This window comes from Sipha flava, unplaced genomic scaffold (assembly GCF_003268045.1).
Source record: "Sipha flava isolate LNK unplaced genomic scaffold, YSA_version1 179_pilon_pilon, whole genome shotgun sequence".
Classification (NCBI taxonomy): domain Eukaryota; kingdom Metazoa; phylum Arthropoda; class Insecta; order Hemiptera; family Aphididae; genus Sipha; species Sipha flava.
Genome location: NW_020272149.1, coordinates 1,595,538 through 1,612,461, shown reverse-complemented (window position 1 = coordinate 1,612,461; position 16,924 = coordinate 1,595,538). Strand labels below are relative to the sequence as shown.

Sequence of the window (16,924 nt, the reverse complement as noted above, 5' to 3'; positions counted from 1 at the left end):
CATAAAAAGGTTACCCACGCGCAATCGTATTTCGGCGCACTAAAAAAACTCTAAAATATTATTTCTCACTAATCGTTTCTAATTTTTGTAATTTACAAAATTAAAAGTTATTTTTACGAAATTATATTGAGTATTTATTTTCCTCTCTTTTTCTTCGTCTTGTTTACTGTTCTATTTTACTCTATTTTACTCCTCTAAAAACTAAAATCACCAGAACGTTTATATGGTCAGGTTATCGTTTGAAAGGTATACACAAGAAAACATGTTATCGAACTGTGTTTAGTTGTTAACATAAGATACTTAGTACTCTTAACAGATTTAATGTTAAACTAAATTTTCCTTATGAATAGGGCTAGAACGTCACTTGAAGATGATAGTGGATTAACTCACCTCATGTAATGATTTACTATCGATCATGAAATTTAACTCTGCGATATTATCGAAATTGTGTGTTACAAAAATTAATTATTAAATTACAAAAAATAATAATTATTACGACTGTACAGAAGCAGATGCAATCGTATAATTTAATATAGTACTACGCCATTCAATTCATGGATATTTGGTTTACTACAGCTTTATAAATATTTATTACATTTCTATATTGTATTAATTATTTCAGACAAAAAGTATTATATCAAAACCATCTGTTTTAACCGAATACAAAAGCCGAATATTATAGAGGTTTCTTGAATTTGTAAAAAGTTTGATCACAATTACAGTAAAAAATGTTAGAGCCCTGTACACGATTAGTAAAGAGTAGGTACTATCAATATGTCGGTGTTCCGAAAGATTAAAGAATAAAATTTGCAAATTGCCATTAACCTTACCAGTTTTTGTAGCGATAAAAAATAGCCTTTGTGAAAGTTCCAGTAAATTTAGAATTGTTAGCAGCCATTTACAGTTGGTAAGTTATTGAATTCACTTATAATGATTTAAGTTTCGAAATAAAAACAGTAAAGCATAAATTATATAGTAAAATCGCAAGAAATAATTTCTTTAAATTATTTTTAAAAAATATGCACAATTAATATCAACACCAAAATATTTAGAATTTTGAAGTAATAAACGCTACTTTATGCATACAGTTCAAATATTATTTTATGAAAGATTTAAAAATTATATTTTTTACGATTAGTATGTCTTTTTGAATGCTGGATGCATTTTGAATAGATAATAAAAACACGAGATTAAACTAATAATAATAATATATTTTATTAGTATGTGAAAACTAATATTTTAGATTTATAATTCTGTTACACTTCTATAAGTAAATAATATATTTCATACTATTGACTGTACAATAAAAATGTAGCATTAAAATTTAGTTTCATTTATCCAGGACACATTGCATGAGGAGTGGACTGAGACGAGATTTCCCCCTATTTTTCCAAACAACCATTGTAAAATGTACGAGGTCTACTTTGGGGATTATTATATGCATACTTTATTGTATTTTGGTTTAAATTATACTAGAAATTAAGTCGAAAAATCACAAAAATTTTTTTTCTAATTTTCATAAGTTTTTGTATTGTTGTATAGTAATTACTTACTTTATTTTATCTCAATATTCTGTTAAATATGTTTTCTTTATGTGTGTTTTATTTTTAAGAACATAGGTAATATAAATTTTAGTGCCAACTCTTAAAAAGTGTGCTAAGAAAAAGAGAAACATATAAACTTGGTCAAAATGATCAATTTTAACATTTTTAAATTAAATATACCTACATAACCTCTATTGTTATAATAATTATTGTTATTATTAATTTTATTTATTTTCCGACTGTTCGTGTATGCTAAAAGCAAACATGCTTTATTATGGAAACAAATACATGTATAGATTATAACCGTAGAACATTTTGAATGCGAACAAACACGTTTTGCATTTTTATAAGGTTTATATACATGAGTGCATATGCTTTTCTAGTCTGTTTGCACTTCTTGTTGTTTATTCACTCTAACAACGAAACGCTGTCTTGGTATGATATACCTGTAGCAACGATGCGTAAATATAAATACTAGAGTATTGGATGTATACAATTTCAGCGTCGAGATAAAATTAAATTACCTTTAATATAATACACTTTCTATAAGTTAAATTATATGTCACATTCATGTTCAGTAGAGGGGGGCTTTTAAAAAAAATTATATAGAATACGTTTTAATTAAAAATATAAATATATGCAAATTAAAAACTAAATAATAGACGAAATACGGAGACTTAGAAATTAGACTTAGCAGATTCCAGTCTTAATTAAATGCATATTCAACTACTTCGACTGTATAAACGTCGAAATATGAAATTTAAATAATTTTTAATAATGATTTTAGAAAGGGTCAAAAAATAATTTTAAAAATTACTTGAGGGCATTATACATTTTAATAGTAATGATAAAAAATTATAAAACGTACATAAACTATATATTAGTTAATTATAATATTACAAAAAATTCATAGTTCATAACAATTATTAAATTTATTAGAATAGTAAATTTATAATATTAAATTTAATAAAAGTAGAAACAATTAAGAAAACAAGAACAATAAAATTAGATAAATAAAAGTTATTGAATATAACAAAACACCAACAACAAAAAATACGTATTTTATTTTATTTTCTTTTATATATTTTTTAGTTTTAGTGTGGGTCACACGAAATTTGTTATAGGATCACATATGAACCGTGGGCCATATACCGCTGTTGCAACAAAAAAAAAAAAAAACACGAATTTTTATTCTAATATAAATTTATAATATGTTAATATTTGGACACCATTATTTGTTATTTAGTGGGAAAGTGTTTGAAACATTTTGAATTGTAAAAAAATAAATGATTTTATAAATCAAATAATATAATATTGACCATTCAGCATATATTTGTTGACAAAACATAATTTAGAAATTAAGAACTTTTGAATGAGTGAATAAAAAATAATGAATAAGATTAGTTTCATTTTTCAGATTTGTGTAAATCATATATAGATTTTGTTTATTTTAGTATTATTAATTTATCTTGGACAGTTATGTTCAGAAATTGTTATAAATCATGTGGTTAGTTTTTCAAAATTAAATAAAAGTTGATTCATAGTATTTTCAATTAAAAATTGTTGGCCGTTTGATGGTTGTGTCGTTAAATGCATTTGACAAGAAACCATATGACAAGAAAGAAGATATTCAAAAACGTACTCTCAATAGCATATAAGAATAATATATAAATTATTATTTTACATTTTGAATTTTATTTATTTCTTTAAACCATTATACGTATAATACAGAACGTGCAACGTCGGAAGTAGAGACATGAGTGAAGACCTTTCTCGGAACATTTTGAATTCTAATAGCTAATAGTGAACGTGCAATAAACTTGAAAATACAGATAGAACTTTTATACTGCAATGTGATAAATATTACTTTTAAAGACAAACCGATCATTAGAATGAAGATTTGGTAAAATTAAAATGTTGACATCTTAAGGCAATTTAAATAGTTTAAAGCTTTATTTTCGTGTTAACCAAGTATACATAATAAGACAGAAAATGTAATTGATAAAATTTTAAAGAAATAATTCGTCCAATACCAATTAAGTAATAAATCAAAAATGTTTCCATTATAATTATTATAAAAAATGATCAGTAATGATAAATACCAACTTGAATATTTACATATTCTAAAAAGCTTTTAGCATAATAATTGGTAATTATAATTTTGTTTTATATATACGTACAGTTTTTTTTAATTAACCGCAACGTGACTTAATTTACATTTAGAACAACTTTTAGGTTTTCATTTTGCTCTACCATAATATTCAATGTAATAAAATTGTATGCCTAAACAAAAACCCGTAAAATCAAGTAAAAAACTAGAATTATAATATTCTTAAAATAAAAATTTGATATATTTAAATTTAATGATAAAAATAATTTTATTTTTAATTTCAGAACTTGAACTTTTTTTTTGGATCAACATAAATCAAGGATTCTACAGGAGCCAGGTAACCACTTATAATTTTTTTTGTTGAATTTTATACATTAAATATTTAATGGAATAAAAATCAAATTTTTTTAATTTACATCAAATATCTTGAAACATTTAAATCATTTGATTAAAATTAACTAATAATAATAAATTGTGCTCATAAATGTAAAATATAATTCAATTTAAATCAATCAATCGTATTGTGTTTCAAAATATTAAAATTTTAATTCATTTTTTTTTATGTTTCTTTTTCAGAACCTGGATTTTTTTTTTGGATCGACCCAAATCAATTTCCCTCCGGGAGCCGGGGATCCCCTTTTCATTTCTACTTCTGAACTGTACACTTTGAATATTTAATGGTATAAAAATCAAATTCATCTAATTTACATAAAATATTTTATATCTTTATATCCTACGACAACAATTAACTAATAATTATAAAATCTTAATTTGTATGTTATGTTTCTTTTCAGAACTTGGATTTTGAATCGTTTCAATCTAAAGGAGGTGTCCTTTGAGAGCCGGGTAACCACTTATAATATTTTTTATTGAATTTTATACATTATACATTAGTTGTATTTAGATTATTGATAGTTAGTTGTTTGATGTAAAATTGTCGTTGTAGAGTTGTATATATTTTATGTGTATTTAAATGTTTGGTAATTATTACATCTTATTGGTTGTTTGTAGGGTTGAACAGCTGGTCATTTGTTTTGGCTTCTAATTAGAGATCTCCTTTTTACATTTTGATTTCTTGTTGGTTTGTTGTTCTTTGGTTTTTGATTTAAGATTATTGATAGTTATTTGTTTGGCATATAGATAGCTATTATGATGTAGACATGCGCTAAGAAAGGATTTTTCGAAATTTTGAATTTTAAGGGTTGAAATCGGTTTAATATTTTTTGACCAGGTCGATAACTGCGCTATTGAAAATGAATTATATTAAATAAAACTATTAAAAAATTATTAAAAAACTATTAAAAACTATTTAAAAACTATTAATTTTATTTTTGGTAGTAAATGACGGGTATTGCATAAATATTAAACAAAAAGATCCCGCAACAGGTGCCAAAACAAATAAGAATGTTAGTTCAAAAAATTATTATGCATATCGGTTGATGATTAGACGCGATCAGGACTAAGTTATTTTACGATGCATAAGCTTTGTCAACAATTCATGGTCGAAACATATATAAAGATAGATAGCGAACGATTTCGATACTTCGATTTCGATTCAATCAAAAAATGTTGCGTGCAAAAGATTCTCAAGACAATTGTTAGATATTGGAGATGGGAAAGTTACTACAGATGAAACGGGATGTATAAAATTACCGAACGATTTCTGCACAATCATTTATTCGCAAGATGCTCTCATTGACCAGATATGTCCCAGTGTACACAGACAATACACAAATCATGAGTGGCTGGCAGAAAGAGCAATTTTAGTTGCAAAAAATGTGGAGGTCAACGAATTGAATCTCAAGATACAAAATTTGTTACCAGAAAACTTGGTGTCATACAAATCTAGATACAGTTTGCGATGGTACTGAAGTTGTAAATTATCCAACAGAGTTTTTAAACTCATTGGATTTACTAGGTATGCCACCGCATAATTTACAATTGATCATTACAATTTACCATCGATAAAATACCTCCTTCAGAGTCATTTAAAGTTATAATACATGCAGATAAAAAACCACCAGAAGAACATAGAGGCAGGTATAATACACCAACGGCAAATGAAGTTGCTTCAGTGTTAGTAGATCAGCAGTTTGATCGAAGAGACATCATCCTCGAAAACCGAAGTAACTCACTTCACCGTATCAGTGAGATAGATAGAGCATACGACGCACGGCAGTATCCTTTAATGTTTTGTTGGGGGGGGGGGGGGGTGATGGGTATGCAATCAATATACCACAACGTGATCCAAAAACCAAGTTACCGCTTAAAAAAACTGTCTCTGCATCAAGTTTTTACTCATATAGAACAATGGTCAGAGAAGGGGAAGACAAATATTTAGTTAATTATCGTTCTCTTTTCAGTCAATATTTGGTAGATGAATACGCCAAAATTGAAACTGAAAGACTAAATTACATCAAAAATAACCAAGCCAAATTGCGTGCAGATAGTTATATTCATTTAAAAGATGCGATTGGACGACGAGACAGAAGCTAATCAGTTAGGCCAAATGGTTATACTCCCGTCATCTTTTACTGATGGGCCATGCACGAAAGAACACAAGATGCTATGACCTACGTTAGACATTACGGTCGTCCTGACCTTTTTATTACTTTTACATGTAATCCTCGCTGGGACGAGATAAAAGAGCTCTTACTTCCCGGTCAAAGATCATATGATCGACATGATTAATTGCAAGAGTGTTTTGGTTAAAAGTCAAAAAGACCATGAACTTATTGACAAAAGATAAAATATTCGGAGAAGTGAGATGCTATATGTATTCAACAGAATACCAAACTGTAGAGAGGTTCAGGTAGTTGTAAAATATAACTTATCGAATAGGTTATGATAATAACTAAATTAATATGTATAAAATATTATTTCAAAAATCTTAATTAATTTAAATTTCAATAGATTTAACAAAATTTAATCTTGGCAGGTTACATACATTTATATACTTAAACCCGGCAACGACGGGTAATTCAGCTAGTATAATATATTTTTTACGCTTAATAAGCTATTATATAATGGTACAATTTAGATATATGTTAATTAACATTATTTGAATGTTCTTCATTCATACTTACTACTACATATACGTCATACATTATTATAAATGCATATATGAATATGATGTTAAGTTTAGTAAGTTAAGTTTAATAATATTCATAATTAGATTTTCCATAAAAAAACAGTGTTTAAATAACAATAAATAAATAAATACTATTATATCCATAAATAATAGAAAAACACATACAACATAACAAATTTAAATATATGAATAACATCGCATTATTAAAACATAAACAATATCATATTTGCTTATATATAACTATTTATACATTTTCAGATACTTAGTGATAAGAGATATATTTGTTTTACCATTATGTACTTCTGGTTATTATTATGTCTATATTCAAGATTTTGATTAGAAATTTACCCCAATTGTTACAGTTATGAAAGCCACATGAAAACTGGTATCTAGCCAATATTTTTAGAGGAAACAAGTTATTTTATTAAATTTTTGACCATTTCCCGAGTAAATGAGAAAACTGAGAATTAATTACGAAAATATTTAACCGATTTTGTGTTAAGAATTTGGTAACACAAAGTATCTTTTTAGAAATTATTCAATTAGATTAAAAAGAATCTGTATAATAACATTTTATAAATATTTCATAATTTTTAAAAAATATGCTAATTATAAAGGCATACAATTTTAAATTAAAAGTTAAACATAATGAATAGTTCCGATACTAAAAATCATTTTTGTAATATTTAATAACTAATGATAAAATCAAAGCTATTATAACATAAAATAAAATTAGTATCTGAATTTAAGGTTAAAGAGTTGATTCAATACATTTTAATATTTACTAATTACTTCCTAGTTGTAATGTATAAGAAGAAAGTAGTGTTATGACATTTCGTGGAATTATTTATTTAATATAAACCAAATTAAAACTAATTCTTAGCTGTTTCAAATGAAATACAATAAATAAAAATATTTATAAGTATGATTTATAAAATTGGTATAGTAACCAATACAGCCTTGTTATTTCTATACAGCATTAAGTTTTGAATTAAATATCACGGTGTCTTGATTTACAAATTTAACGCTTTGATATAATATTCAATCGGTTCGATTTCTTATTATTATAATTATAGTAGAGCGACTATACTTCATATTTTATAAATATACTTTATAATTAACAGATTAATATTTTAACATGATTAATAATAGCATTGCTGTACAATACAGGATCAAATCAAATTGATAAAAACTACTATGAATAATTCTAAGTATAAATAATAAAAAACATAATGATAATAAATAGAAAAAATGCATAATATTAGGTTTATCTTCAGACAAAAATTCAAAGAAAATAAATTAGATGTACATTTCAAATCGGATCCGATATGTGCACTGCAAAAACTTTGTATATTTCGAGATTGGATTCTGCCGGAATATCAGTTTTTCGAAGAAGACGATAGCTAGACATTTACATACTCAGTTGTGTGTACTGTAATGACATTCACAGTCAGGAGTAAGTGATTGAATTACAATTTTTATTCATGTTTAATAAATTATTAATGTTCCTTTATACCGATTTCATAGTCGAGGGTCTACTGAAAAAGGTGGCTAAACGAAAAGCTGCTACATTAATGTATGAAAAAAATAAAATGTCTGAAAAAAATTATATATCTACTAAAGAAAAGGTCTGAAATGTGACTAACACACTCATGGGTCACAATAACTTGATTTCTGTCCAAATACAGGATGAAATCAAGACCGTCAATACTAAAAAGAACAAATATAAGTATTGAAAAAAAAAGGTTGTTAATAAATAGAAAAAGTGCATTATATTATTTGTTTTTTTTTCTCAGAAAAAAAATTACAGACAATAAATTAGATAAACATTTAAAATGTGATCTCATAGGCGCCCTGCAAGAACTGTGTTTTTCTCGAGATTGGATATTCCTGGAATATTAGATTTTCAAAAATAGTAAGAAAATAATAAGACGTTCACATACTAGGTTGTATGTACTGTATTGACATTCACTGTCAGGGGTAAGTGATTGAAATAACATTTATATTCATGTTCGATATACTATTAATGTTCTTTTTTACCAATTAAAGTCAATGGTGTTTAAAAAAAAAAAAATGCTAAACGACAAGCCGCTACGGAAATGTAATACAAAATAAAAGCTTTTACCAGTAGTAAAGATGATTTGGAAAAATATGTCCCTGAAATGAATCTCAAAGGTAATGGAATAGTCAGTGATGCATTTGTTTTCACGTCTGTTGGATTCCACTCAAAGCCGGACACCACAGATTTTGTTGACGCACCAGCATTTGCTTCAGCCAACGAAATGGAATGCGTAAAAGTAAACAAAGACTCAACATTTAAATCGAGCAATGAAATCTTCAGTCACCCGGCGTCATTTGAAGATCACGATAATGGTCGTCTGATCGCAACTTCAACATTTCCTTACTGCAATGAAAATCATGTATCACCTGTAAACGAATCGGTTATCATTAACGAAGCCAAACAATTATTATTTGGTCTTGTATACGCTGATTTCGCCAAACGATTTCGACTATCAATCCGAGTGTGCGCAAATTGAAGGTAATTGCATTCGTTTTATCTAATCACAATTATCACATACGAGTAATACGTAAAATTTAAAACGAGATTTATGTATACAATTGTTATTATGTCACAGAAAATGAAAACCATAGGAATGCTTACAATTTCATCGACTGCCGAATTTTTACAAAAAATTGCCGAAGAAGAAGATCTAATATTGGATTATGAAATTTACAAATGTCCACCAACGATTAGTAAGACTTCCATACAGATATTCATAGTGTAACATTAAACCATATTATTACCTATATACTTGTTATAAATTATTGTAATATGTGTATTCGATTGTAGGTGTTCCGTTTAACAAAATAATTGTATGCCACTTTATAGTTGTTCTTTATATTACAAATAAATCATTAATTTATTTGATTTTCTACAGCATATCAATAAAATACTGTTATCCATGTTTTTTTCTATTAAAATGCATGTTGTGCTGTCATGTTTATTTTTAACTAGAGCTATCACATCACGTCGCTTATTATTTTCATTTTAAGATAAACTTTCATTATAGTAGCATAAGTTAAAGCAAAACTAAATTCAAACTTCTCACCGAAACAACCTTAACTAATTAAATCTTTATCGATCTCAAACTCAACAATTCTTCCTTATATAAGAATTTAATAGAATAATATAGACAACTGAAGTTGTATTAAAATATGATAAATTGCGTATTGAGAATATTTTTTTACGTTAACGCAATCGATTCAGCAGATAGAAATTATCGAAGAAAAAATAAGTTTAAAAAAAAAAAAAATGAAAATAGCGACATTTTTGTTACAAAATCATCATAAGTACTTATAAATAACAGACATCTGTTAATATAGTAATTATCTGTTACATAATAGTTACCATTTTAATTATTTACTCTAAAAGAAATAAACTGTTTACAAATCGAATGAAATAAATTATCATGTTTTCCAATACATACACATACTAGCAGAACGGTATCGGGTCACTTCCCCGTCGCCATTTTCCCGTCGAACATTTCCCCGTAAACACATCCCTGTAAGACATTTCCCCGTCTAATACGTTTTCTTATGTGACATATCCCCGTCTAATACACTAAAATACAATCTTTATATGTATAAAATAACAGGCCTTTTTTTTGTACCAATTTTTTGACGACGCTATTTAACTTTTTTCCAATTTTTTTTCACAGAGTTATTCCAAATATCTTCCTGAGTATCACCACGTCACTCTATTTTCAAAATTTTGATTTTAAAGGGTTGAAATCGGCAAAAATACATTTTTACATGTAAACTTTTTCATTTTTTGGTGACCTAAGAAATATGTTGATGTGTTTAATAAAGTTAAGTTTAATACATATTTTAAGTAGCTAACTAAGCGACACATGTCGCCCAGTAATTATACTCTGTCGATTGTATTTTGAAAGATTGATAAAGTGAAATAATGTGAAATAAACGTGTAATACTATAATCGTACTATGGTATTATACATTGACTATTTTGAGAAAAACATTTTTTGTCGTCTAGTGAAAATTCCAAATAAAATGCACTGGTTTAATATGTTGATTTTAATAATTATCAATTGAGATTTATGTAAATTTAAGTTAAATTTAATATTAAATAATTTACACTTAAAATGACATTGCTTCCACAGCGTCTTACAACTAAAAGGAGATTTTTCGGGCTACGCCACGTAATATAGCTAGTATAATATAAACATATAATACATATATAAACATAATAAAATGTTAATCTCAATAAAAAAATAAAAAAATAAAAGTAAAAATAATAAAGTTTTGTTTAATAATAATAAAAAAAATAATAACTTACATTTGTAAATTATGAGCAATTCCAATTAAATATTCATTGTGATTACGTTCATTGTAAGAACGTACAATCTTTTTAATCTGTGTAGTTGTATTCGTATATTTTTTCTTTTTAGCTACCTGTTTTTGTACTACTATTAATTGATTGATTTTTATCTCCATTAAACCTTGTTCTTTTTTTATTATGTCTATTAATCGTGATATTGTTGGATTAAATGCACCTAAAAATGACGAAAATGCTCTGTGCCAACCTTCAACGGAGTTGTTTGTTTTAGGCAAATCTGCAAGTGTTACATCGTATTGATTCCACAGTGCTAGACTAAATGTAGGTGGGCGTCGAGTTCTACGCTTATTTGGTCTGCCGATCCATGTATCTTCAAAGTAGTCTGTCAATGGAAACAATAGTTCTTAATTTTTTTTTCAAAAAAACTTTGGGATATTAACTCGTCAAATTTTTCTTCGACGTCAGGTATTAGTATAAATGCTAAGGACATTAACTGTTTTACATTTAAGGCAAAGTCAGCATTTGAAATATATTTTTCTCGTACTTTAGGAATACACTGTATTTTTCTCCATATACATTGCCCAAAATGAAAAAAGCAGCCCTTTATTTGGACGTCCTTGAAAACGTCTGCAATCGCGCCAAATAGTGCATGTTAAAAATCTACCATAATACTTGCTGGCCGTAAGTTTTTTTCTAAATTTAGAAGTTCTTGTCTAATCTTAGTATAAATATCACGTGTTTTATTTGGCATAAGTGCAAACACTAACGGTAATATTGTGTCGTATTTTATTGCATGGATTGTAAGAAGTTGAGTAAAAAGTTGTGGGGATGACTTAAATGTACCATCAATAAATCAATGACACTGATATTTTTAAATTTTCTTCAGTTGAAAACAATAATATTCGATTAACATCATCAGAACCACTATCATAGAGGAGGAAAGGTTTATTGTTTAATGTGAGTGTATATGAGTCAATAATATTTATTTCTGTTAACGTTGACGGAATTACGGGAGGTGCATTTTTACAATGCCTTAGTATTTGGACAGTTTTCTTCATTGTGGATACTGAAGGTAAAGCGCTAGAAATTGCTTAAGATGATATAGTAGATGTAGTATTAGCAACTATTTGATGAGGAGTTGAAGTAACTTGACTGGATGCTGTCTCTTTTAACTCGTTAATAATAGTCTTAGTACTTATTTCTGTTATGTTGGATGTATGCTTGTAAGTGTTTTTGTGTAGAACAAACTTTATCATTTACTGAATGTACCCGGCCACGACACTTGTATATATTATATTTGATGCATTTCCAATACGTTTTTTTCATTTTTTGTATAGTCCTTTTCAAAAATATATTCCGCATATACTAAAAAATTTTTTCCTTTGGTACTTTTTACGTAAGTCATTTTAAAATAGTAAAAAATAAATAAATTAAAAGAAAAAAATCTTATTTATGTATAACGAATCTGACAGCGAATAACGAAAATATAACGACGCGACGATTATCGAGAAACTGTTTCAATTTGTTAGTTTTGCTAATGCATACCAGATCCGTTTTAGGATAACGTATATCGTACATCAATAACGTATATCTTTATAGGTAATTTATATTTGATAAAATCAATAAAAAATAAATTCATATCTACGTTAATTTGTCCGTACCTATACAGAGTACAATTATAAGCTATATAAACATATTATACAGCATGGAATTAAAATAAATTATTTTATACTATCGTTACTTGTATATGACATATCAAATTGCTAGATGGGGAAGTATCGGATGGGGAAAATCGCTAGACGGGGAAATGTATTACGGAGATCAGTCCATGACTCAGCAGAACACGTATTAAAATAATAAACAAACAGATAAATCATCATTACGAATATATTGAATTTAAAATAATAATGACACAGGATACTCGCAATATATCAGCTCAACTGTCTCAAATCTATTTTTATACCACGAATTAAGATATACTTGATACCGAACGGCAGTCGTAGTAGACTTATGATAACATATAAGAGTATATTGATTATTGTCTTATTTTTTTAACACCATGTACCGTTTTAAACTATTTTATAATGTGATACTTGAAGGGAATAATATTCCAAGTTCCAAATTATATGTAGAACACCAATCTACAAAGTTGTTAAATTAAATGGTTTCGTTAAAATATCAACACATAACTACTGTTTAAATATAATAAAATTGTTCTAAATGTCACCTGTAATGCTTTAAATAATTTTCCAACGTTATGCAATCTCAATGTAATACCATATTAGCCGTACCTTATACAGTGTACGTTTTTATGTATTATACAAATATTACTTAAATAAATGATTGAATCATAATCGATTTCGTACGATAGTAGTATACTCTTTTTCGGTTTTGCGATTATGAATACATTGACGTAATAAGTCTGGCAGAACCGTTAAGATAATCCTGAAAATATATTCTAATCATTTTGGTGACATGAATTTACCGTATATAAATTTGTACGAGTAGAACGCATTGATTATTTCCGTATTATATTACGTGACCATAACAAATATACTAATTCGATCACGTAACATATTCCGTGCAATCATGTGAGATGCAAATATTATAATAAAATGAGTAAATTGAACACTGTCACATTAGCAATCAACCGCGGTTTGCATGTACTATGTTATAGCAGAAAATCATAATACTTATATTCTTATCCGATATCGCGTTTTCGTATTTGAAAATAAAATCAAAACAGTTTATGAATGGAAATAACCCCACGTTAACTATAAGCGTACAACAATGCGATCAACTTAATATTGCATTGATTGCATCGAAGAAATATTTATTATTGTATTTTATCTTTTTTTTTACGAAATAATCAATGTCTCAATACATGTACCATAGCTCATTATTTAATACGTTGTTCTTAAATTATTATTGGAAAAATGTACGAAATGTTTTACGTTAGTTTTCTGCTGACATACGATTTAATGTCATTATGATCAAAAAGGCACCAGTTAATGGATTTAAACGAAAATGTAGATCAAGATACTACACATCGAATAATTAAAATAAAATAAATAAATTTAATTTGTATGACTATATTCATATCAGTAACACATAATTGTTTAGTTATTTAGTTCGTATGTAATAATTCTGAATAAAAAGTATAATTTTTTTATTATAATGAAAATATTAAATATTAAACTAGTTGAAGTGGTTTTGCGGCACGTTTAACTATTACATAAGTATAAAGTATATCTTATTTTCTCGTTTAAATTCATTTTGATAACACTTTTTTGATTTTGACAATCAGGATTATTTGTTAATCTAGTAATACATTTTACAAAATGTAGCGATGCCCTTAAATTGCCTATACACACCGCCGTCCTACATATGAATACAATTTGTAATAGAATTCGAATATAAGAAAATACTGATGGAGTAAACCTATTCATATTCTTTTCATATATAATACTGTATAATACTGTACAATTTATTATTTTTATGTTGAACTGAAAATCAAAATCCAATGATATAAAATAAATAAATGTTTATTTTATACATATACTCGTATATATTACATATTTTAGATTCCTAATGAAATTAAGATTATTGCCTATCTGGTATTTTGAATGAAGGTCTTTAACGAACTTTCCAATCACTTTATTTTAATAATTGCAAAAACCGAGAAAAATATTTACTACGTACTGATTTTCTAAAGACTTTTTTTCCTATTGCAGCGACTCGAAAAATAATAATCTTTCTTTAATAAACTAAAAGTTTTCACTGAACGGTTATATTATATTTAGTTATGAATATTACAGTTTTAAAATATTTTGAATTTTTGAAGCTTCTCATAGATACACTGAAATTTCATATTTTCTGATCTTCTTTGGTAAAAGATCGATTAAACAAATTAGCTTTGTTTCAAAAACACTCTTGTGGACATTTTTTTATTATTATTATTTTTTTTTTTTTATTTACCTTTTTATTAAAATATTACATTTTGACTAAACTTGTTAAATAATCACGAACATTTTAAATCTGGCAGCAATGTCAAACGATTAAAATAATAAATATCTAAAAAGTATTGTTTATTAATGTTATATACTATAAAAGACATGTATATTATTTAAATAATTTTACATTAACTAAATTAGAATTTCATACTACTATAAGTTAGTATATACATTATGTATTTATACATTTATTTACTAAAATATAAAAATAAAAATTACATTTTGAGATTCAGTTTTCACACAAAAAATGTCAACATATAAGTTCTATAAAATAAAATATTTGTAGAATATTTAGTTCATAATATATGAATAAAAAATATAATATTTTAAGAATTAAAAATTAAGTATAAACAATGATATTTTATGACATAAGAAATGTTGGCTTAGATGTGAATATTATATACAATTTTTCTTGGAGTGTATACACATCTAACTGTTACTCGTATTCTTGATTAATTCATTGTTATTGAAGTTTTTGTGTTAATACGTAAGTAAAATATTAAGTAATAAACACATTATAATTTTGCTACTTGAGTGATTTGTTCTCAAAATAATTAATTATTCCGGAAAAGCTCCGGTATATAGTAATTGTATTAATGTATCTAAATTATGCTGCACTGTTGTTACCATTGTGAAATATAGAAAATTTGAATATAGCCGTGTCCACACTATAAAACGAATGGCAACAACGGTGATATACGTGACGGCAAGTTTGGCGTCGCTCGTTGTGGTATAGACAGGCTCAACGACATTTGTCGATCTTTATCGAATGGTTCGTTCTCGTTTGGTGAACCGGCGCCATCAAAGGAATTTTATTATAGGTTTGGACGAAATTCAGTTGTATTTATTCGTCAACGAACGTCCGTTCTGGATCGTCTATCGTTTACTTACAAAAAACAAAATACAGATACATCATCAAAGTCTGATTAAGCGCAACCTAATGTCAATTGTCGGAATTCGATGAACAGCATGGACACAGTTTAAAAACGTTACCGAACGGCACAAAATATTGGACCACATGTGCGTTCACTACGATCGGTTGCCGTTCGTTGTAAACGAAATGTAATAGCGTAGACACGGATTAGGATAGGAAACTTATGTAGCGAAATTTTGGCTTTCGTAACATATAGTTAGTATTCGATTACGGCAAATATCCCGTTTCGTTTCCATGGTGATAATTGAAGCCAACGATAATCCAACGATGATATGGCCGTCAAAGTTTCCAATGAACTTTAGTTATCACTTTTCGGACTTGAAATATCTCGCGAGTATTTATTTATTTTTTTCACGTTTACTGAAAACGACTTACATCACAACAAAGAACACAATCGCTAAGTACCGATATCTTTTTTTATGTAAAGTCTTCTCATTGTAACAAATAATGGTTGGTGTATCATGGAATGTAGAATTTTGTCTATTTTATCGTCTCCTACAATGATTTCGCAGTTTAAACCATAAAATGACCCAAAAATATTTACAAATTTAAAATAAAGAAAGAATGATATCTTTTATCTGGTAAATTAATGGAAGGGTTAATGGCATTACTATTTTACTCTCCTAAACTTGAAACTAATATACCATTTCTCTTGAAAATGATTTTAAGGGAAATAGTTTTGTGGATCAGTTTATTTTTCTAAAAAATGATTGTTATATTAGAAAAACAAATTTTTCAACAGGGTTGATTAGATTTCTAACATTCGTAAAAAAAAGTATGTACAATTTTATATTCCTGTAAATAGCAAAGGTGTCATTAATTATCAAAACTATGAAACCTTTTAACTAAATAACTTACATAATTTAATAGAAATTT

General features: G+C 27.0%; 1 protein-coding gene, 1 long non-coding RNA gene and 1 pseudogene across 2 annotated transcripts; 2 read left to right on the top strand and 1 right to left on the bottom strand.

Moving 5' to 3' along the window:
* The first annotated feature begins 3,921 nt into the window (after positions 1-3,921).
* On the top strand, positions 3,922-4,515 carry LOC112680726. The gene is made up of 3 exons (XR_003148339.1): positions 3,922-3,991; positions 4,231-4,334; positions 4,449-4,515. It is a non-coding gene; the product is annotated as an uncharacterized LOC112680726 (long non-coding RNA).
* Positions 4,516-8,568: 4,053 nt separating this feature from the next.
* On the top strand, positions 8,569-9,284 carry LOC112680725. The gene is made up of 2 exons (XM_025550909.1): positions 8,569-8,725; positions 8,795-9,284. Exon 2 carries the CDS (start codon positions 8,908-8,910, stop codon positions 9,280-9,282), a length of 375 nt encoding a protein of 124 aa, XP_025406694.1. The 5' UTR covers positions 8,569-8,725; positions 8,795-8,907; the 3' UTR covers positions 9,283-9,284.
* Positions 9,285-11,209: 1,925 nt separating this feature from the next.
* Positions 11,210-11,852, bottom strand: LOC112680698 (annotated as a pseudogene).
* Positions 11,853-16,924: the final 5,072 nt, after the last annotated feature.

What these genes read in the sequence shown, in the direction of transcription:
- LOC112680725 (XM_025550909.1), top strand. Translation starts at nt 8,908, where the DNA reads ATGAATCTCAAAGGTAATGGAATAGTCAGTGATGCATTTGTTTTCACG.